Raw genomic sequence first — 24,934 nt, forward strand, 5'->3', positions numbered from 1 at the left:
GGCTCGAGAACTTTTCAATTAATTCTCAGGCTATTAGGTTTTCATTTAGGGTTAAATTTTTAACTTTTTTATTATTTTTCAACATCCGTATATAATATTCATATGTAAAGAGAAATCTATTTCCATACCGATATTACATATGGATTTATTCTTGAGAAAGCTTCCGTCAAAGGTGTAAACATTATATACAGATTTTACATACGGATTTTTGTATGTAATATTTTTTTTTTATTATTAATATATCCGTACATAATATCCGTATATAATAGTTTTATTATATACAGATTCAGATCCGTATGTAATAATTCGTATGTAAATGGCTTTTTTCTTGTAGTGGGTGCTTTCAAGAAGCGTTCTTGGAGAATCTAAGCTACATTGGTAGATTACCTATCAAGATTCTATCAAGATTTTGTGCTAAAATTGTTTTGATTCAATCTGCACTAGAGAAGTGTATCTTAGAGATCAGGTTCTTCATAGACAATCTGTGTATTGTGTTCCTGTGCGGGTTTGCTAGGGGTTAAGGGTTGTGAGAACTCTTGTATTGTAAGACATTGAGGATTGTTCATCTCTTGGTTCGCTAGCTATATTGATTGAGTGGTGAGAGGAGTGCATTGAGAGGGGTATCTCTGTATTTCTATAAACTCAATCAATTATAGTGGATTCCCTTCTATATACTCTTTCTCTCTTGTTAATTCATTACTTTTTGTTCATTGATTTCAAGAAAGCAAAAAACTCAAAGATTTTGAAAAGATCATTTTAAAAGGATTAATCTAATTCACCCCATGTTGGCTTGAGATATAAGGCCTTTCTTTTTTAACAAAAGGTTTATGTTTTTGGACAACTAAAAATGTTATGTGTATCACTTGACCCCTTGAGACAGTACAAATGATATAAGATAAAGAATGTATACATAAATCCATTATTTGTTACATATTTCAAATGACCAAATAACTTGAATTTTTATCTTGCTAAATCACTATTCAAACTTTATCATACATAACTTAAATTTCGTACTTCTAAGTGAATATTTAGACTTTCTCACAACACATATAAAACACAATAACTTGTGTTTTTACAATCCATATACACCTCAAAATAAATTACAAGAGCACAATTAATATATATCATAACTCAGATGAGAAGTGTTGACATGCCCCCAAGCCATGACCAAACACATTGAAGAAGAGTTGCAGTTATCTATGGAAGATGAGCCTAGACTTCCGCAAACACTCACTCTTTACCATAATTTTCTCTTCTAGCTTTGACCCGACCTAGCTAAAGAGATTGCCATCTAAAAGTAAGCTCATTATCACAAATAATTCAAAACATATAATATTATAACTTTATTATAACACAACATATAATTAACTCCTCATCATATATCTTTAAATCTATTTTTCTAAAATTCGCCAGTAAAATGATCATCGATAAATTTTATAAACAAATTATGAAATACGTTAGTAATTTATCAATGACTTTAAATCCATCGATAAATATCTATTAGTAAATATATGTTAGTAATTATGAACGGATTTTAACCATTAATAAAATATGTCAATAAATGATATGATTTGGTATTCTTCTTCATTTTCTCTCATCTCTTCTCCCCTCTTTCCTCCTTTTTCTCCTCTTTTTCCTTTTCTTTTTCTTTTCTTCTGACTCTGATTTTCACCATCGACTAGCTGTCGCTACACCATCATCAACACCATTGTTATCACACCTCCTCTTCCTCTTTCTCTTAGTTATATTTCTCTTTCTCCTTCTCGTTGTCTTCTTCTTATCCATCTCTTCTTAATATATAAAAATTTTCTAAACTTAACAAAATTTTTATCATTCATTTAACTAATTAATTTACTAATAAAAATATTTATTATAATATAAATTCTAATTTATTGACTCATCTTATCGATAAATTTAGTCAACATATTAGTCACCGAAAAAATATTTATTGATAATTTAAATTCTAAAGTTTGTCAATAATAACAAAATTATTTTTATAAAAAAAATTATTAGTAAATTAATAAATGTAAAAACTCTTTTTATCATCATTTCTAGGTCCAATTAGTTTTTTGGACTTTGAGATAATTTTTCAATTCTCACTGCTTTTCATCTTTTAATTACCTTCACAATTAATTATTTTATCAAACATATTCATATAATCATGGTAAAACCTAAGTAAAAATGAAGATCATCATAATCATTATTTTTGCTAGTACTACCCAAATCAAGTTCATTAAGAGTTGGTGAATAATGAAAAATTGGAAACATAGAATTATGCAAAACAATTATACCAGATTCTGGTACACCCAAAAATCAATATAATGAGAAAAATGGAAACGCGGAATTATGAAAAACAATTGTAGCATTTTTTGGTATAACCCAAAAATTAATAGGAACAGCATTCCCAATTCCTTCCCACGCCAAAACCAAAAACCGAAAACCAGAATAACTAAAAGTAACCGCCCACGGTTTGGGAATATCCACCATCGTACATTCATATCATCCGTACGGATACCGATGTAGCATATTCACGGCATAAATTACTGCACACATACATATATTTAATGTGCGTACGAATATTACTTCTTAGTTTTATTACTAATTATTAAATTATTTAAAAATTAAAAAAAATAAAAATATTTTTTTCTTATTTGGTTTGGTAAATGAAAATAAATTTTAATAAACAAAAATAAGTTGATATTTTCTATTTAAGATATTTAGAGAAGAATCTATTCTGAAATTGGTAGACTTCATTATATTATTTCTCAGTTTGTATTCTTTCACTTTCTTTCTTTTAATAAAATATTTTTATTATGTTTTGGTCGGTGAAAAATGCGGAGAATTTGATGAAAGATAAAAATAATTTAGAATGCACTTAGGAAGAATATAAACTTAGTTTTAAAATGGTAAAATTTACTGTTTTATTATATATATATATATATAATTAATTAATTAATTAATTAAATTAAATATTTATTTAGAGTTTTTTTTTTGTATTTTTAAATATTAATATAAATATGCTTAGATCATAAGTGAATCACAAATCATTACAAATACAATTTTTAAAATAATTATTTTAAAAAATACTTTGTATGTTAGTATGTATCGTGATGGTGTAAAAATGATTAACAATAAATGAATCTTAGTTAATTTCGTTCTTTTAATATGGTTATATAAAAGGGAAAATATTCATAATTTAGTTCATAATAAATAAGTTAAATAATATTTTTGTATAATTTCCAAAAAAGAAATTTATTAAATAAATTAAAAATTGATGATTTTTTTTAATATACATCTAAACGAGATAATAATTGCTTTGATGAAATTTCCAAGTAGATTATCAGAATATATTTGAAAAATTATAAAAGTGGTTAAATTACTACGATAAATTAAAATATTTTTATAAATCTCTTTCATTTGAAATTTTTATCAAAATTAACTAGGATACTCTGTTTTTTTCGGCCCAGAAACATAAAACCTTTTCTTTTTGTTAACAGAAACATAAAACTTTTTTTTTGTTTACTCAAAATATAAAAATACACTTTAAGAATACTTAATTCATTAATTTCTTTAAGTATTTGACGTAGCTTAAAAAAGTAACGATTAACAGTTTTATATAATTTTTTATTGTTTTAAAAATCTCTATGCTTATGCACCTATTTATCATTTTAAAGTTTAACATGGAGGCGTGATAGTAATTTTTAATTAGCTAACAGTGTAATAATGATTTACCATGCTATATATATAAAATATTTTAGTTTTTATATTTACTCTTTCAAAATCAAACGCAAAATTCAACATCTAATAGGATAAATCCTAGTGTTGATAGGACTGCTTGCAGTAAAACACCGTCTTTGCTTAATAAAGAAAAAAAATATATAGAAAAAGCATTTTTAATATATATTTTTTCCTCTTTTTCATCTTCATCTTCTTCTTCAACTCTTCCTTAACCGTTATTTTCACAAGAATAATTTCCTAGTAAGTTTCTACTTTTGTTATTTCTGAGCTTGCTATATTTATCATTGCCGTTTATATATTTATGCAAGTTTTCCTTATCTGTCTTGATTAGTTTTACTGAAATTTGTTTCAGTGAAAGACGACTTTGGGCATCAAAGTTGGATATCTCAGATATCGTTAACTTGCAGATAAGAAATTTTGGTGGAGCTAGGAACCCTAATAGATGGGGAGAGGAAAGATTCCCATTCAAAGAATCGAAAATTCGACGAACCGGCAAGTAACTTTCTGTAAGAGAAGAAATGGGTTGATGAAGAAAACTAGAGAGCTATCTATTCTCTGTGATGCAGAAGTTGGAGTCATTGTGTTTTCCTGCACGGGCAAACTTTATGAGTATTCAAACACCAGGTAATTAAACCCAAATTCTTTTCTCTTTCGCTTTCTTTACCATCTATATTTCTGATTCAATGCTTTATATTCTTTTTATTTACCCCTTTTTCTTTTTCTTTTTCTTTTTTCTGTTGGGGAAGAGGGGCAAGGGAAGAACTTATTCAACATGTTCAGTTGAATTGGTTTGTGTGGTTTCAATTTCATTCTTCTGATAATATGATATCTGGGAATCTGTTATCGGAACTTGAACAATGGTTTGCAGAAAAGAAAACCTTTTTTCTTTGATGAAAAGCTGTGCATATAGTTTTATATATCAATATTAACACATCAAACCTAGTGAGTTCTCGTCATATTTTTAACAGTGAAATCTTCAAGAAAGAACCATGTTCTTCTTGATAAATGAGCTACTTTGTGCTGCAGTTCATGCGTCTGCATTTGAAACCAGCAGGTTTGCTACGATCTTCATCCTTACATGAACTCTAGTGAATAACCTAGTGTTTTCTCTTCATACTAAAACAAATTATATTTTTCAGATAGAGATAGTTGTTTTCGTGCTTACTCCTTACCCCACAGACAAAAATCAAGAAAAGAACAAGAAGTTAAATAATTGGGAAGCTTATCGTTATCTTTTGCATTCTCAATATATCTCATCTCTCCGACAATATATGAATTCTAGTCTGTGTTTGTTTTGAAACATTTTCTCAGCATTCAGTATATTTTTATACCAGTAAATTATACATACACTTACCAATGTATTTTTAATGTAACCGTATATCAAGAAATACTAAAAACAGTGAGATCTGAAGTAAATATACATGATAGAAACTCAATTTTGACAGTTTAGTCAAAGAAAATTGATCTTCATCATTTACATAATAGGAAATGATATTTTTTAAGTTGTCTTTTGTTTCTAACTTTTTAAGAGCAATATTATGATAAAATTTTGATCTAACATGAGACAAAGTTGGGTAACTAGTTCTACCTGTCTTTGACACTTCTGATCTGAACATCAGAGCTATGTGAAGCAGTGAGGAAAACTAGTCATTGGAAACTAGATTTTATATATGCAGTTAGTGATCATGGTGAAAAATTCATCCTGAGAAATATTAAAACCTGTACTTCTGTCAGGTCTCTTAAACAGTCCACAGTATAATTGTTGATTGTCTCAATCATTACTTAACCTTCATTTTCTGTATCTGGGTCAGCCCTATCTTGATCTTGCTTTTGGTTTTCTTCAAGTTGCAGTAGTAAAATACATAATCCAGATTGATGTTTATATCATTTAGAATATATGTACCAGTCTTCTTATTAAAAAAATTATTTCCTTCATTATTAGAAAATAAATAATGTTATAGATTGATGATCCTACAATGCTAATAAGGTTCATGAGTTTATTTAGGAAATTAATTTAAATGTGATGGAAACTTGTATGGTTTAGTTGATGGCAATTGTTAGTGTCAGTCCCATGAAAATAAACTTTAGAAAATAGCTAAATGGCGTTTCCTTTTACTCAAGTTGAGCTTAATATCATTTCGTTTCACTTTGGTTTTATAATCAAGTACATTATGATTCCAATATATTTAATTGAATATATGATGGTCTTTCCCATGAGTTATTAGTCTTTTTAAATCTTAAAAAATAGATAAATTCATGCTAAATGGCATCCATTTTTAACTCTTTTTGAGGTTAATATGGATATATAAAGTATATTATGTATGAGTCTAGATATAAAGTATTATTTAAAGCATGTGACTCTCTCACCCAACAACCTAAGTGTTAGTCAGTTACATCTTCCATAAAATCACAATTGAAGTCAATTGCATATGGTAAACTTTTTTTAGAGATTTTATGTAGGTAGCTTATATCATCAATAATAGTAATAAATGAATTATCTTAATACTTTGAAACAAAAAACAATTGTATATTTTCGTTATTTTCCTTCTTTTGTTAATTTTTAATATCTATATAGTTTAGAAGTTTATAATTCCTAAAACTTATTATCATTCTTAGACAGTTAGGGATCACATTTCTTGAAGTGTACTCTAAACCATAGAACCGCATTCCCATAAGTATTTTCCATGTCTATTCTTCCAATATGTTGAAATTGAATAACTTCCTAAATTAACTTGAAGATTGTTTTTATTCTCTTCTACATATCTTCTCTCCATAATCCTCTTGGTTTGAATGAGGATTTTCAAGATATTATTTGAAAAATTATATGACGAATTCATATATTATAAAAGGAATATAATTATCATACTAAATTCATATATTTTAGATCTTTAGATGTATTAGACAAAATAAATTTATAGAACATATTTTTATAACTGATGAGTGGTGGATATATATTTAGGATAAACTTTTCTTCCATCAAATTTGAGAAAAATAAATATTATGTTGTTTTTAAGTATATAATAGATCTTCAAGTTAATTACATCCCTAAGGGTTGGGATATCCTTAGTGTCTTTTTTATATTATATATTTTTCTTTGACCAAAATAGATGAAATTAATATTTAAGGATGAACACAATTTCACCCCAGTGAAGCTTTCCACCAGAACACCAAACATTGCTTCAAATTCATTGGATTGGCACCAATAAGAAGAATTAGACCTTGTCTAGAGCAACTTGTGCACAAAGAAATATGTACATAAACAAAATGTTTCTTTGTTAATAATCCCTTCAAATAAGCCTAAATATGATTACCAATTTATGTGTCATTTTCAACTCAAACCTATAGACAGCCTGTTAACCGAAAAAGCATTACACATAAAAAAACATTACACATAAAAACATCTACGGAGAGTCAGCACTCTATAAAGTTTGTTAATGTAGGGATAGACTTGTGAAAACTGATACTTATAATCAAGACTTTTCTTCAATTTTTACACCTTTGGGGATCCATTCAACATTATAAACATTAACTTCTTTTTCTAAACAAAATTTATATCACCTAAACTAAGAATGCATGCAATAAACTTGTTCATTTTTTCATCTAGAAGGACCTTAGCTTTTGGTGTTTCATAACCATAATAGATATAAACATTAAGAACATCGTATTCACTATAAGAAAAGAATAATTTATCTTTCCAATATTAATAACAATAGCTAAATTGTTAGTCTATTTAACCATTTTTAACACAATCTAAAAGATTAGTTTCTTTTTTCTTAAGAAAGGTTAGAAAAGTAGAATTAATTTTGAATAATTTAGTTGTTGATAGAGTTGGTTTAGCCAACTCTAAGAGGGCTTTAATTATTCTTAACTTTTTTTATAAATAAAAATATGTATTTTAGTGTAGGAAAGGATTTTTACACTAGTTATTTTAAACATTAGTGTTTTGGTTATAGAACTAAAGCATATTCAGATGAGATTAAAAATGGTGACTTTTTTTTTTAATATAAATCAAATCATAAAGGTCGATATTATGTTTTGGTTCCTTATAACTGAATCATGAAACCATAAATAAATAATAAAAAATAAAAAAATGTGTATTTGATTTCAATTCTCGTAGTAACTAAAGCTTAAAATCTTTTTGATTTAAATTTTTTTTTTTAGTTTTAAAGCATTAGGTTTGAATTGTTTTCAGAAGTGAAGTTTAATACCTCTAAAATTAAATAACATTTTAAATTAGAAAGTGTATTAGATTTCCGTTATAACTTAAACCGAAGCCTAATACATCTTTTATTCTTCTGGTTATGACTGAAGCTTAAAATAGTTATTTTTTTTAAATAATTTGTTTATTTTTGTTTTTTCTTACATATTAAACATGTACGAAATTAAACATGTACGAAATATCACAGAACCAACACAAAAATAATGCATTATATTTATCATACCCAAAATCAACTAGTATATTATTGTACAACAATATGATATCCTTACAACAAGTAAATGTGCTAAATATTATTGTATATTCGTATTATATATTTTGCATAAGCTATCCTATTATATGAACTTTCAGGGAATTGGTACAAAACCTTTGATCTTTTGTACAAAAGACAATAGTTTCAATTAGTATATAAAAAGACAAAGTTGAAAAGTATTTGATTAAATGCAATTATTATTGTTTCCCAACTAGTTGTAATATAAGTACGAATAAAAATTGTTATCCATTGCATTATATAGTCATTGCACTAATGAACCGGTTTGTTTATTACACTATAATATATCAGTACAATCATAAATAATCGAGGAACAAAAAGAATAAAACAATTATAAATATATAGACCAAAATACCAAACTTGTAGCATAACCATGTAAGCTCTTTTGTCTTAGTAATTGATTTCCTTATCATGTTATGTCTAGTAATTAAATTATGAAAAAGGAAATGTTATAAAATCACTTATATAACAAAGAAAGTTCATAACATTGAGATTCTTACCAATCTATTACTTGTTTGAGATGGCTGAGGAGAGACTTCTGTAAGAAGAAAAATCACACAATAATGTTGTCCTTTAGGGAAACCACAAGTAGCTACCTATGATGCCTGTATTGAAAATAACTTCATTTTTATTCCTTAAAATGATATATTATAATTACAAGTCAACAAACTACACTTATACAACAGTGTAAGGGACAACAATGGTGGCAAAAAAACTGAAACATTACCAATAAAGAACCTCTTAACAAAAATGCAAGCAAAAAAACTCGATCAAAAATGCAAAAGAAAAAAAAACAAAAAAATAAGTCACCAATTTGATATTAAGTGGCGCCAAGAACGAAGGTGCTTAAATGGCAGAAATGGAGTGTGCTTTAGTGGCATCACATTTGAGAAGACACGAAGGAGAACATACTTGTTGTAATGGAGGCAAAGGCTGTGGCGTTCGCGAAACTGCAATGACTTTCATGTTGCAAAAATGAAATTGGCCAAGGAGAACGTTTCAAAAGTGAGCCCTAAATAGGTTTTAGACTTTAGTTATTAGTAAAACCGAAGCATAACACTTACAATAGGATTCAATTTTATTATAACCTGAAGACTAAACCTTAACACTTGCTGAAAATCTTATAATTTTTCTTCAACATTTAGGTTTTAACTTTATACTAACCGAAGCATATAGGTGTTTTATAGCATCGATTCTCCATAAATTAGATCATATGTTTCTATGTTAAGTTAAAATAATTAAAAAATTAATAACATTTTTGAAGATTTTACAAACTTATAAGTCTTAGTTGTTGATCAACTGAAACATATAGACGAATAGATTTTGATTAAACCAACGATTGAGGCTTATAAATTCACAAAAAATTTAAAATTGTCAATGTGTCTTTATATTTTTCGTTTACTAATTGCAATAGCTAATTAAATAATAAGAAATAAGGTTTGTATCAATCTAAATTATACTAATTTTTTTTAGTTGGGTTAAATATGTTTTTAGTCTCTTAACTATCAAACGATTTTATTTTTCGTCCCTATTTCAAACTTTGTACGATTTGATCCCTCTCCTTAAGGAAACCATAGTTTTTGGTTCTCTAAAATAAACGGTATTAAAAATCTGGTGAGGTGGCTAACGGTGGTGTGTCACGTAATATTTTCATGCTTACTCAGCCGCTCAACATCCAGAATGATTAAACACTCATCCAAAGCGTCCCTCTGAACCTCTGCTTCTTTCCCTCCCTCCGTCTCTTTCCTTGCATCTTCGTCTCCGTCCACCGTCGCAACCTCCGTCCCCATTCTCGACCATTGTCTTCCACGTCGAAGATCGCTCTCCATGGTTCTTCGTCGGAATTTCATAAGTATAGTTTTTTTCTGGTTCTCATCTCGCAGATCTCGTAAATCTCGCAAACCTCACTGACGTTTGAAAACAAAAGCTTCATTCTTTCAAATTTTATTTTTTGTTTTGTTTTTTTTTTCATGGGGAATCAGGAAGCATGCAGCATCACCTAAAGCATAAGAGAAGCTACAAGCAATGTCAGAGTGGATAAAAAGATGCAGATAGTGACCTTAGCCTGTGCATTTCACAGTGGTGGTGCTCCTGGTCTAGAAATAGGGCTTGATGGGGAAATTTTAGAAAGTGGAGGCAAAGGGGTTTTGTCACTTCATCTTCAGTCAGGAGAGGGGCTGGAGTCATAGCTGGTGGCAAGAGAGATTTATCCATGCCTTGCAAAAGGCCACCTACTGCAACCAGTTCCATGTAAAGAGGTGTCTTATCGCCTAAATTTAAGCATTTGTTCCTTGTGTTAGGATGAGGAACAATAATATCAGTAATCAGATGGGAATACTTCATTGTAGTCCTGAATTTGCTATGAAAACAATTTGAGACCCCGATTGTTGAATGTTTCCACGTAAACAGAGAGATTGGAAGATTTGAACTTTGATACAATCTTTGTAGAGGCAATCAGGAATAATTCACTAACAAGATATACAGATGCCTTTTTGACAACCACAGAATCAACAAATCTTTTGATATCTGAAATAGCTGAATCATCAGCACCACCAACTATCTCGTCAATCTTGTAGACAAGCTCATATTTGGCCACTTTGACATTGCTCCCAACCCTACTCCGCTCCACGCAGGTGGAAATCGTGTGCCTCGCTGCAAACTGTCAAATTAATTTGAAGTAAACTTATTTAACTCTTCCTCTTCTTAGGTTTGTAAACTTCCGTGATTGAAGGATCCAAAACATCTTCAGAACACTGAAGAATGATGCCCATTGATGTAGCTTCATCCCAGTGCTCTCTCCCCTTCTCAAAATTTCTGCCTCTATAAGATAATAACTGACCCAATCTGACTAAAAAGTATTATTGTTCTAGATGGCTAGAAATTTTATCAAAACTAAAAACTATACTTTTATCTGCTATTGAGGTTCCTATTATTTAAGGAAGGACCGCAAAGAGTGATTTTGATGTGGAAGACGGCGGTTGGGGATGGAGACGGAGGTTGCGGCGGTGGACCGTGACGAAGATGTAAGGAAAGAGACAGTGTCGGTGAGGGAGGGAGAGAAGCAGATGTTCAAAGGGACGCTCTGGATGAGTGTTTAAGCATTTTGAGTGTTGAGCGGCTGAGTACCAAAGAGGTCCAGAGGAAGAGAAGCATGAAAATATTACGTGGCACACCACCGTTAGCCACCTCACCTGATTTTTAACGTCGTTTATTTTGGAAGACCAAAAATTATGGTTTTCTTAAGGAGAGGGATCAAATCATACAAAGTTTGAAATAGGAACAAAAAACAAAATCGCTTAATAATTAAGACACTAAAAAAAATATTTAACCCTTTTTAGTTTTAGTATCTTTATATTTTTTTAAGCTTGTGTTGACTAAACTAACACTTATTTAATTTTTATTATTATTTAAGTTATTGTTGATTAAGTTGACTCTAATATAATATATCTTTAATATTTATTTTTGAGTAACAATAGACTAAGTTGACATTAGTTTATGTCTTTATAACAACGAATAAGAATTGTAAATTATTCTTAATCTAATAGTACAAATTTAAAATCCACAATCTTCCTACTTACAATTATTCTCTCTCGTTTTCTATATAAAATATGTTTACACTCATTTTCTTCATTCACATTTATCTTCCTGATTTATACTTGTCTCTTTCATTCATATTTATCTTCTTTACCCACGTTCATTTTCTCCATCCATATCCATCTCTCCTTCATCCATATACATATTCTTAATCTACATCCTTATCTTTCATTCACATTCATCTATATTCACACTCATCTTTTTTATTTACACTAATCTCCTTGATTCACTACAATTTTTTTTTTCTATTTTTTTATTTCTATTTTATTTTGTTGAAAACAATGATGCTGCACAATATTTTTTTTTTAAAATTACTATCATTAGAATTCGTCAAACAAATATAAATTAAATTAATATTAAAAATAGACTTTATTTAGTGCCAACTAAGCTAATGTTAAATTAAATAAATTTTAAAATAAAAATGCAACCGGTGCTAAGTTACTAATCGATTTTACAATCAGTCTTTAAAAATTAATGCTAAACAATTAGCATTTATGATTTGAAATTGATATAGCAAATCTAACACTATTTACTAATTAGTACCGGCTTTTAATATTGAGTGTTGATTTTTAACTAACACTAAATGTTTATTTTCTTATAGTAATTTCACTTTGATATTGTTTTTTATAAAAAAGAATATGATAGTTATAAAGATTTCCCAATTAAAAGATTTACATCCCCAAATTGCTAAAACGATTGATATGATTGAAGCCATGAAGAAATAATTCATTATAAATCTCAAAACTACAGAGAGTTGTTCTCCTCCTCTCCTCAAATTTGCTTTTGGCTAAAGATGTCTAACTTCTCTCAATAACATGTGTTAGAGGTTCATTTGATATTTACAAAATTTTGTATTGGTACAGATATTAACAAAACTACAAAATTGATTGCAAACCTTACATCTAAAGGTTGGCTTGAACGAACAAAACTTTTTTTTGGTATGGTTGTTTTCTTACTATGGAGAAAAGATAAAAACTTATTTTTCCAGTCTCCTCCATAATATTTTTCCTTTTTCTTTCTCTTTCCCCAAGGGTTTTGCCTTTTGCATTTACATAATTACTATGTACATCCCATAATAACAGCAAAAGACTAAAATATCCTTTAAGTTATAATTTAAACTCAGCCTAATTCTTCTCCTTCTTTATTATATTTTTCTCTTTTCATTGCTGCCCTTCCTCCTAATCAAATGATCACCGTTGGAAGTAATTAAGTTTTTTAATCTTCCAAACTGTGTTTTTTATTTGTGAAAAAAGAAATAAAGTATTGGGATGTTTTAACCCATATATTGAGTTGCAAAATAATATTGGATACTACAATAAAGTACCATTATTACAAGAAAATCTTTATATGGTAATCCATTTTAGTAAAAAATAATAATTAATCACCATTATGATCCATTTAGATACTAATTTACAAAACTAAAAGTTATTGATTACTATAAGAATCATTATTATGAATAGAAAGTTAGAATTCGTTTATAAATTGGTTTTTAAATACCACGATTTTGGCTCTCCATGCTCATTGGGGGAAAAGAACTGTATTGAAGGTTGAAGAAAAGTTAAAATATATATAAGAGGCAAAAGAATGAAAGGGGAACTGATATATTTTATTGAGCATAAGCAGTAAATATTTATAATACAGGATTTGTAACTGACCTTCAGAAATATCTACTAAACTAATTAATTAAATAATGCATAAAATCGTCTTAAAAAATAGGATAGGATTATATTTTTATTTAACAAATCCTTCAACCACATGTTGTTTGAGTCACAAAATTCTAACTATCTCCTCCTTGACTCAAAGTCAGCATACACTAAGTTTTTTCATCCTTGATCGTTCATCTAAAGTTCCTTCACTTTTGGAAGTCTCGATCACAATTTTTTGTTTAATCTTCACGTCCTTATAATCTTCCGCAACTTCCTCATCTACTTGTAGTTGTTCTCTTGGCTTTTTCGCATTTTCAGCTTCTACTTCGGGAAGAGTTGTGTTAGGCTGCTCTTCTTCCTCTAATTTTTCTGGTTCATTTTTACTTTCACCAACTTTAACACCCACTAGCTCTACTTTCTTGCAATTCAAATATGGAGTTTTTTAAGGTCCTCTAACATCTGTATGTACTAACTGCAGTTTGTTTGTTGCTTTCCAAGATTTCTCTTTTGGAAAAGGCAACCTCGTTTGTTTTCCATATTGCAAAGTTGCGCATATGGGTGATTTCTCTTCCAATTCAGGCATCACTTGTACCTGCATATTGTCTTCAACCTTGTGCACAACAAGCTGCTCTTCATCAATCAAATTCAAGGCAAAGCTCTTGCTTTTCATTTGAACTCTGAATAATTCTTTATTATCTGAATCTTTAATCATGTAGGTTTTATCTTCAAATAGAACTTTATAGCCTTTCTCTAGAAGTTGGCCAACGCTCAGTAAGTTTTGGTCAATTTCAAGAAAATATAGAACATCAGTAATTAATTTCAAACCTGTACAACATTTGATCGCAATGGTTCCTTTGCCCTTCACTGCTATTTTAGTTCCGTTTCTAATTTTGACTTTTGTGTTGTAGATTGCATCAAGATCTTTGAATAATTCTTGATCGTAAGTCATGTGGTTCGTGCAACCACTATCAATTAGCCAACTTTCTATTGATCTTGCAGTAGCAAAGCAAGAAACAACAAAAAGTTCTTCTTCCTCACCATCTTCAACAACAGCTTATGCATTCTCTTGTGTTTTTGATGACTTGCAGATTTTCTCCACATGCCCTAATTGTCCACATTTATGGCATTTCACATCTGGCCTCCACCAACACTTCTTCTGTGGATGATTATTTTTCTTACAAAAAGGACATGATGGAAAAACATGAGAGGATTTGCTATCATTTTTGTAGGTGAAACACCCTGACTTGCCCTTTTTTTTCCAGCAATTTAGTTGTCAAAGCCCCTTCAATATGACCTTCTTCTCTCATGAGTCTTCTTTGTTCTGGAGCCCAAAGTGCGGTCAAAAGTTCTGTCAAGGTAATAGTAGAAAGATCTTTTGAGTTCTCCGAGGAAATCAATGTGGCTTCATATCTTTCTGGAATTGTTACAAGTATTTTTTGAACAATTCTAGAATCAGGAATCTTAGTGCCAAGAAGACGTATTTTGTTTGCAATACTGAGAAGCTTGTCCGCTTAATCTTTGATTGTCTCTGAATCTTTCATCCTCTCCATCTCAAGTTCTCGAACCAGATTCAAAGCTTACATTCCTTTGATTCTCTCACTTCCTTCATACTCTTCCTTCAAAAACTTCCAAATTTTATATGTCGTTTTCAACGTCATTATTTTGTTGAAAATTATTGGAGATATGGCTATGAAAAAAATTGATTTGGCTTTGGACTTTCGAAGCCTCCTTTCTTTGTGATTTTTCATTTGAGTAACCGTAGGATTATCTGGCAAGGGAGACACTTTGTAGTCCTCTTCTACCGCTTCCCACACATCATTAGCATCTAGATATGCTTCCATTTTGACATCGCACATTTGATAGTTTAGTTCATCAAATACAAACACACAAATAGTAGTAAAGGATGTTTGAGATTTCATCTTATGTGTGGTGGCAATTTTGTGGTTGTAGGTGTTTGTGGGTTATATCACAGATCTCGTAAGATCCTTTATGCTTTGATACCAATTATTGGGTTTTAAAGTATAAGAGGCAAAAGAATGAAAGGGAAACCCATATATTTTATTGAGCATATGTAGTAAATATTTATAATACAGGATTTGTAACCGACCTTGAGAAATATCTACTAAACTAATTAATTAAATAATGCATAAAATCCTCCTAAAAAATAGGATAGAAATATATTTTTATTTAACTGATTTGACTCCTTCAATCACATGTTGTTTGAGTCACAAAATTCCAACAAAAGGTTCAAGAAAAGTTGGAATATGAGAGCACTCATTTTTGGTGAGATTCAACCCATCTATTTCACCATCTTCATCATATTCTTTAGGTTCTAGTGTAACAATGTTGGACCTTTGATAAATGTTGGTAAGATTTTTAATGCTTATCATCTAAATCTTCTTCAATTCTAATGTTCCTAAAGATTGTTTACTCAACTGTTTCTTGTTTAAAGCTTCTACTTTTCATTTCTCCCAATTATATGTAGAAAACTCATCAAACTTCACATTTCTACAAAATAAGTATCCTTTTCAATAAGTATCTTTTTCGTCAAAGGATTGTATATCATGTAACTTTCGAAGTTATTACAATACCCTAAAAATGTACTAACTCCTTATTTGTAATCCATCTTGTGTCTCTTTACATTCGGAAAAAGTGTATAACATACACAATCAAATATTTTGAGATATCCCATCTTTAAAAGGATTATTTTCCTTTCAAGGCTTTGGTAGGCATCATTTTAAAAAAGTTTGTAGAGGTAGAAATGACAATGGGCAAGACGGGTGCGGGTTTCAATATACAATCCTCATCCCCAAACCCATCAAATATATCATTTTAATCCCATTCTCATATCTATCGGACAACGAGTATACCAATATTAATTATATCGGACAACGAGTATATCTATAGCCATTTTTTATTGTTTCAAATATTAATTATATCATTTTTATAAAAAAATAAAAATCACATCAAAGAAATCATGGTATTATCAAAATATTTAATATTAGAAAGACATATTCTCTTTTATTCAGGATGTCAAATACTAAAAAAAAATTATAGTTTTATAAATCTCAAATTGGAGTATCAAATAACTAGAGAAAATTCAAAAAAACTACACAAATACTAAACAATTACACATAACTAAAATTTAATAATAATAAATACATCTATTAATTTTGCAAACGATTAGTAGTTTCGTTTGCATTTGATCCATCTACATGTATAATTGCTTCACATTCTCTTCTCATATTTAACACCTTCATCCTCCTTATTTTACTGCCTTGGAACTCTTCCTTGAGCTTGCCCCCAAGCCTCTTTTGTTGTCTCAAGATTCAATATTAATAAAAAAATAATCGTGTATGACTACATGTATAATGGCAAGTACTTTGTCTTCCTTTGTCACTTCTTTACCATAGAATTTTATCTGAGCCATTGTTGGGTTGTCTAGTAAATGGGTTGTATTACTTCCATTTTTCACCACTTCCCATAGAGTTTGATCTTTCAAATAAGATATCATTTGTACAATCCTCAAATCATAATTTTCTCCTTCAAAAATATGAGGTTGAGGTAAAGAACTGTTTCTTGATGTTATCCTTTCTTTTGAATATATATATTTTTCTAGTTTGTGTATGACTTTCAAACTGATTTTCACTTCCTCATATATCTTAAAAATCATGGAGCTCTTAATAATATGTTAAGAAATAGGCAAAAACTCTAAAAGTTGTAAAACTAGAGAAAAAACAGAAAAGAGAGATTTTGTTGTGAAATTACACGATGATAAAAGGGAGACAAATAATTTATATCAATATTTTGAGTGTAATGGTTTTTGTGTTACAAAAGGATTCTCTCTAATTAACAAGAGAAATGTAAATCTACACAAAATAAATAATACCACTCATTTTCACTTAACCACTAACCATACAACCAAAACAAAAAATAATATGTTAGAGAAGTATCTAGAAAAGTATATCCATTTCTGACAAACAACCACAAACTCAATAATTAATATTATGACCAAAGTCCTTATTTTCTTATAGAATTTTGTTTACTCTTCTATAAGGCACACCAATTTTTTTTTAATAAATTGGTCAATATTTTGTTAGAGCGATGCAGTAGAATGGTTAGCGTGAACAACAACCAAAAGAAGAGTGAATTGGTTTCTTACCGCAAATCGTGCCTTTAAATATTTTCTCTTGTAAATAAAATTTCTTAACAATATTTAAAACAAATAAGAGAGTAAGGAAGAAAGAAAATTGCACATGTAATTTTTATACTAGTTCAGCTTACAAAGATCCTACATCTAGTTGTTAATATCAAATGAGAATTAACACAAACCAACAAACTCTTACAATCACAAAGAAAATAAAAACAAGTTTAAGGTTAGAACACCTTTCTTGTTACCCCCAAGAGATAAAACTCGCTTCCCCTTAAACCTGCAAGGAATGAACACCTCCTTCAAATGGTTCAAGAAGGATGATCACTTCGTTTGAATCTTTACAAAGGATGACAGACTTTGACTCTGCAACAACAATAACACTAAATCACAACTCCAATGAAAGTTCCGCTCTATGCCAACACCAAGTTCAAAGCCACAAGCACAATGATTACACAAACCCTAGAACACACTTATCACATCACACAACAAAACATATAAGATTCTTGAAAATCACATATTTCGTATTTAGAATGAGAGTCGCAATCCAATTTATAAAAATCTCACTCAAGGATACTTTCAAAAATATGTTGTCAGTTATTTAACATGTGATAATCGATTATCTAAATGAGGTAATCGATTATGCATTTAATGAATGCACATTGGTCAAAAACTTGTTTAAAAATTCTCATAATTGCTCGTGATAATCGATAATCATTAGTTGGTAATCGGTTATTATGAGTCAAAATGAGATTTTTTGATTCCAAAACGAATTTTAAAGAAAACTAAGAACACATAATACATGGAATCAAGAATACACAACAACCAATACATAAATCTACTAAATTACAAAAACTTTAACATAAAACAAATCTTCATAAAGATCTTCTTACAACATGAACGCTTGAGACTTGATTTTGAGACATCATCAAAACTTCTAGGCTTCGTCTTTATGCTAACAAATTTGATTTGTATAAATTACCTTAAAAAGTTTGACAAATTCACCTTATAATTTTTATAGATTTGTGTTCCACTTCTTCCTTAAGACTTCTCGTTTAAGCTACATATGGGTTGATAGAATTGGATTCCTTTTCATCACTATATGCCATAAACTGAATTCCTATTCACTTTTGCAACAGAAAAATAATAGTTTTCACTTGCAAATATAGTATATGGAGGTATAGAACTACTTTGCAAATATAGGATACTCAGTTATAGAACTACTATTCGAAAATCCAATTTTCAGTAGTTGAATGACTTCGTAGGTTTTCATATATGTGCTTTCTTACTGGTTTTTTGTCACTCTATTTTACGTTTTCTCCCCCTTTAAAATACTTATTTTTTCCCTCTCTCGTGCACCCTTAAAAATTAATAAAACTCTTAATACCATATTAAAGAAATAAAACAATAACACGTACCAGTAGCATCAACGAATAAAAGATCTCTCGATACTCTAATTTAGCATCTCCTCTCAGAGTTAAAGGTACAATGCCTGCAAGCCTACCTAAAATCAATAGTTAGGTTGATCCTGTTATCTCTTAGATTTTGTGAGGCACACATGGAAGTTTGAGGGTATATGAACTCTGCAGGTAGACTAGCTTTCACATGGGAAGGGGTAGGGACCATCATCTTTCTTATGCATGAAGTTGCCTCCAGAAATTTTGGAAGCTTGATATCATTTTAACATGAGTCCGACACAGATGCTGAAATTGTAGTTTTGAAGAGTCATGCCCTCGATATAAGGCTTCTCTGGGTGGCCATTTTCGAAATTAACCATTTATATGGTTAGGAGGATGAGATGAACATAGAACTGGGGTGCAATAGAAGGTTTAGTAGAAAGAGGATGAGGATTCTATGATGTTTTGGAGTTGTGGCAAACTTGTTGGTAGGCTAATATATAATTGGTTCCTGATCTGGTAAACGACTGGTTGACCACATAAGGTTTGGCCTTTTGGTATCATGTAGTTGGGGGTGTAAGTATTCATAAAGGCCTATAAAAGACAAATTCGATATGGGATATCATTTGAGGCATTGTTCGTTTTAGAAATTCTGTCATAGTTTTGGTTTTAAAAGGTGTATCAGTGTGTTGAAGTAGGAAGAAATATTTAAACTAGTTTAACTTCAACTTTTAAGCAATATCAAACTATTACATTGTACGAGAAGAAGTTTTTGGTATACAAATTCGTTAAGGATTGCTATGGAGCTGTTGTGGGATTTTGCTAGAGTCCTTTATTTTTTAGAGTTTTTGATGGTGTTAGTTTAAAATACATTTTTTTAACAACTCTACTTTTCCTTTTTTTGTGTAAAATAATATTATGCAGTATGTAAAATTATTTCGTTAGCAGAAACCTCATTGCATGACATAGGATTTAAGGTTGACTTCCCATACCATTAATATCGGTTTGTACATTTATGACAGCATGCAATCAATCATTGATCGCTTTAACAAGCTCAACGAGGACAATGGTTGGATAATGGATCCTGCTTCATCTGTCAAGGTAACAATACATCCTGCATTGGTATATATCTTCAAGCTCTATAAAACTCCATCAAAGCATCTTAACCTGAACAGCTCCACCATTGTCTTTATATGGCTTTTGAACATAACATCCTTAAAAACTGCAAACACGGAATCCTACTTGTTATCAGCACACCATGAATATTCTTTACACTCATTCAAACTGTTGATTGTTCTAGTAATTCATTCAGGGAAGAATCTTTTATCTTCCTTTCTTGAACTGTCTTTGAAGCGCCTGATCATGAATAAACCTGCTAGGCTTACTCCAGTTAACTGTTAGTGTTGAGTTGGTTACATAGCTTGATCGATGTTAGTATTTCAATTTTACCTGTTGGTCTACCCTTTCGTCTTTCTGTTCTTAGTCTTCCCGCAAAATTCAAAACCATTTTACCCTTCTTTCCAAACCCTATTGCCAACATTCTCTAGATCGTTCCATTAAACTCACTCACAGTGCTATAAACATACCCAAACAGTGTGCAGGCACTTTGTTTCAGTCCTGAATGCTGATTCAATATAAACTGCGATAGGTAAGGATATTTTGATAGCTGTTAATTTAACACACCTTGCCTTTTTAATATGCATTATTGTTTATTTTCTTACAAAATGGTGTTATAAACTTCTAATATATGTATTTCTGCTTTGCTAGTTTTGGCAGAGAGAAGCAGCATGCTTAAGGCAACAACTAGAACGTTTGCAAGAAAGCAGCAGGTAAAATATTAAAACCAATTGAATAATTGTCATTAATATGGAAACTATAAAGTAATATTCTTACTTTTTGATCAGTAATTAAGTACTATATGATATAACAGATAATATAAACTAGCAAAATTTTACAACGTTGTATTCTCTTTTTGTAAGCCAATGACGTGAAAATATATTAGACAAGGTATAAGGAGTACTACAACCCTTATTCAATACACAGCCATTCATAGTATAGATTTTGTTTTCATTAAACCTACCCACTATATAGAAAAACATATAATCCCAACTTTTATAGCTATAATACCACTACAAGCCTTTCAATAATTTCTACTAGGTACATGGACAACCCATAAATTGAAAAAGAATAACTTTCACTTTATTTGAGGACATCATACTCAATTTGTAAAGCTAGAGTAAATATCAAATTTTAGGTATCTCATGAAAATAACATTTTTCAATTTGAAATTTCATTTAATAACTTGTATACAAACATTTTCATAGAAATACCACACAGTTACAAAAATTCCAAAGGTTCTTGAAACTCAAAAACAACTTTAACACACTTTTTTACTAACCGACGAGATCTTTAATCAATTTTACATTAGCACTAAAAAAACATTAAATAATAACTAATTTTTGAAACAAAAAGTAATTAGCCATTACAATAATTAGTTTAGATACAATTTGTAAAAAAACTATTATTAACTAAAATAGTCTCTATTATAAATACAAATTTAAAATGGTTTGTAAAATAGACTTGAAAATACTCTTTAATATTAATTATTAAAAAATTAGCGTCTAAATTAGTTTATAAAATTAGTCGTTAAGGATTGAGCTTCCAAAAAATTAATGTCTAAATTATCTATTTAACTTTTGTATTATAATTCTTGAATATTCTGAGAGAGATTCATTTTATTCTCATTAAAAATCCGTGATTTATAGTTTAGATATTGATTATTTGAACATGATAATAAACTAATATGATCTAGAATGGTAGAAAACCAATAGGAATAATCTAAAATGTTTAACAACTATTAATTAATTGTATATCATGATGTTCTTAACTGTGAAATCATTTATGTAACTATGTTAATATAATATAGTATAATCAGAGATGTTGTTAATGTAATCATATGGTAGGCATTACTATGGAAGATTAGCTACTACGTTAAGGTTATTAATCATCAGACACCTGAGTAAATGCTATAAAAGGAAAACAAAAATACAAACATGTGGGGACCCAATCAAATCCGAGCAAAAATCAAGTAGCATCTTCCGAAGAACAAATCAACCAAATCAAAAATCTAGGAGGTTAAACCTATTTCAAAAAAAATATAAACAAATTAAAGGAGGCAAAACATTTAATCAAGTAAAATCCTATTTATTTACAATCCCAACATTTGCTAAGGTATCAACACATCTATTATTTTCTCTATAAATGTGAAGCTTTAATATAATCAATTCATATGTTCTTTTATGTAATTTTCAAGGTATTAAGAGAAACAAATCTATTTAATATTTTATGAATGCCTTAATCATCAACTTAAAGGATTTCTACCCTTCAACGCATGCAACACAAAAACACGCAGACATATAAATCACAAGCAAGGATTCCAACTTTGTAACCTCGTATGGATTAATTAGCTTACCTTTGTGATCATCCTTTGTATATCAATCTAATTCAACATAATTCAAATATTATTGAAAGTTCATATTTTAGTTAAAAAAACTCCATTTTATTGTTCTGTAAAATTGAATCCCTTTGATTATATATGAGTGTGCATGGCTACATATGGTTTCATCAAGCAGAAGGATTGAGATCTATATGAGCACATATGTATTGTGAAGAACCTTTGAATGAGTGACAGTTGAACATATGCTTGAAAGCTCTATAACAAACTATCTTTGAATGATTGCAATTTACTTCTCACACACACACAATGTTGACGTTTCGTCTCTCGAATTGCCAAACAATTCATACTTCATTTTCTATAAATGCAGGAAACTGATGGGTGAAGAACTTTCTGATTTGAATATGAATCAGCTAAAGGATCTGGAAAATAAACTCCAAATTGGTTTGAGTAATGTTCAAATAAAAAAGGTATTATGGTTCAAGGTCCAAAAGAATCAAAGCTCCTCCTTGAGGTGTATATGTTTGGTTTCCATTCATTTTCTTTCAGTAAAAGCAAACTACGTTTCTTTTTCCATGACACTTTGATTTGAATGTCAAAGGAAAATCCAAGTTATTGTCCGCTTTGGGCCAAGCCCTCACGGATTTGCTTTTGGTACCACTCCAAAAGACCTCTTATCATTGGAGATATCTATGTGTATATAAACCCTTGACCAGTCCTTATTTCACTCAATGTGGGACTTTGTTTGCACTCCAACATGACTCATACACAATCATTTATTTCACCTGCAGGATCAAATGCTTAAAGATGAGATCAAAGTATTGCAACAAGAGGTTCCGACCATTAAATTTTGTTATTTTAATAGGTGTTTCTGCAAATTTGAATTTTTCAGATCGCTCACCATTGACGCCATTATGATATGTAGGGAATCTTCATTCATAAAAAAAATGAAGAACTTCGTACGAAGATAAACCTTTTACATGAAAATAATGCAGAACTACAGAAGGTAAATCATCAAGCAAACTTTTTCTATCTGTCATTCATACTCTAAACTTTCATACAATGCCATCCATGGATTGGTGCTTCACAATTTTTAACTGTCATATACTCCATTAAAAAGTAAAGTATCAACTTTTTTTTATGGAGATGTTCATTCTGGATAAATTTCCAACGCTCTAAATGCGTGGTTTATTTAGATGGTTTGAGATTCACATGTTCGTTTTTAACCAACCACTTGTTGATAATTTGAAATTTTTCCTACCAAATTTGAGTAATGGTTTTTTTGTTGGTTTGGTTTCTTTTGTGTTTGTCTAGGTTTTTCCTACAAGAAACTTTTTGTTCAATCTGACCAACTAACAATTAGAAAAAAAGAAAAAGTGAACATTTTCTTTATTATTTGTCATTATGGTTGGTGTTTATGCATTGTTGTTAAAGTTCAATGTGAAGAAGTGTGATTTGATTAAGGTTAAATCTTAATACCAATTTATTTATTGGTGCATTTATTCTTCCTCCAAGTCATGTAGAGTTAGAATATGGTCATATTTTCTTTTCATGTTATTTTCATACCCAAAAAAAATTAACAAAATTAATGAAAATATATCTACACACAAAAGCTAAACCATATACTCAGTAGGTTTAATCTTTTAACGATGGTTTGGATCCTACCTAGGTTATTGAAGCAAGGGATATGGAAAAAGAAAAGGCAACATGCTATCAGCAATGGATATGATACACTTGAACCTATCAGTTAGCAACAAAGCCAGCTTCAGCCTCAACACAAGAGGAAATGATTATGGGGTATTCCTCCATACTGATGATATAAAAAATTCAACTGATGTAATAAATTGTAGAGGAATAATTAGTTGCTTTTTCTAAAAAATGTAAGAAATCTTTTAAAAAAATAAGCTATTATTCTCTAAATATAAACTGTACTAAACATGTTGTAAGTTTATAAGTTTTAACTTTATGTGTAGTGCACTAGGTGAAAAACCTGTTATTGTTAGATAACGATCGGACATATATCGAGATAAATATTTTCGATCCTTGTTTCTAAATTTGAATTGTCTATCATGAATCATGAAATTACAAACAATAAAATGTATAATATATGTAGGGAAATAAATATCTCCTCAGTGTTGTTCCTGGTGGGCTATATTTTATGGTTTCTTAAATCTATACATTATATATCGTGAATCATGAAACTAAATTCAGGTACATCTTTAATAATTTTGTCTCGCAAAAGTCAGTTGTGAAATGAAGAAAATAATATTTCAAAATTTGTAAATTTTTGAAAACATTATTTGAAATGCAATTAAAATTTTGTACAAGTATTATGAAAAAACTAAACCCAAGAATGAAGTTGTGGTGGAATGGAAGAGTATTGATGTTTTCAAATTTCAATCCAAAATAGGGGGTGAATGATTGTGTTCCGGAAGGATATTTCTGGAATTGACCTAGTGTATTCCAGA

At 29.7% G+C, this 24,934-nt stretch overlaps 1 protein-coding gene across 1 annotated transcript; it reads left to right on the top strand.

Moving 5' to 3' along the window:
- Positions 1-3,899: 3,899 nt before the first annotated feature.
- Positions 3,900-24,520, top strand: LOC108340544 (MADS-box transcription factor 23-like). The gene is made up of 8 exons (XM_017578006.2): positions 3,900-3,978; positions 4,091-4,362; positions 20,035-20,113; positions 20,780-20,841; positions 22,837-22,936; positions 23,258-23,299; positions 23,392-23,472; positions 24,136-24,520. Exons 2-8 carry the CDS (start codon positions 4,181-4,183, stop codon positions 24,193-24,195), a joined length of 606 nt encoding a protein of 201 aa, XP_017433495.1. The 5' UTR covers positions 3,900-3,978; positions 4,091-4,180; the 3' UTR covers positions 24,196-24,520.
- The last annotated feature ends 414 nt before the right edge of the window (positions 24,521-24,934 follow it).

The sequence above is a fragment of the Vigna angularis genome, chromosome 1 (assembly GCF_016808095.1).
Source record: "Vigna angularis cultivar LongXiaoDou No.4 chromosome 1, ASM1680809v1, whole genome shotgun sequence".
Classification (NCBI taxonomy): domain Eukaryota; kingdom Viridiplantae; phylum Streptophyta; class Magnoliopsida; order Fabales; family Fabaceae; genus Vigna; species Vigna angularis.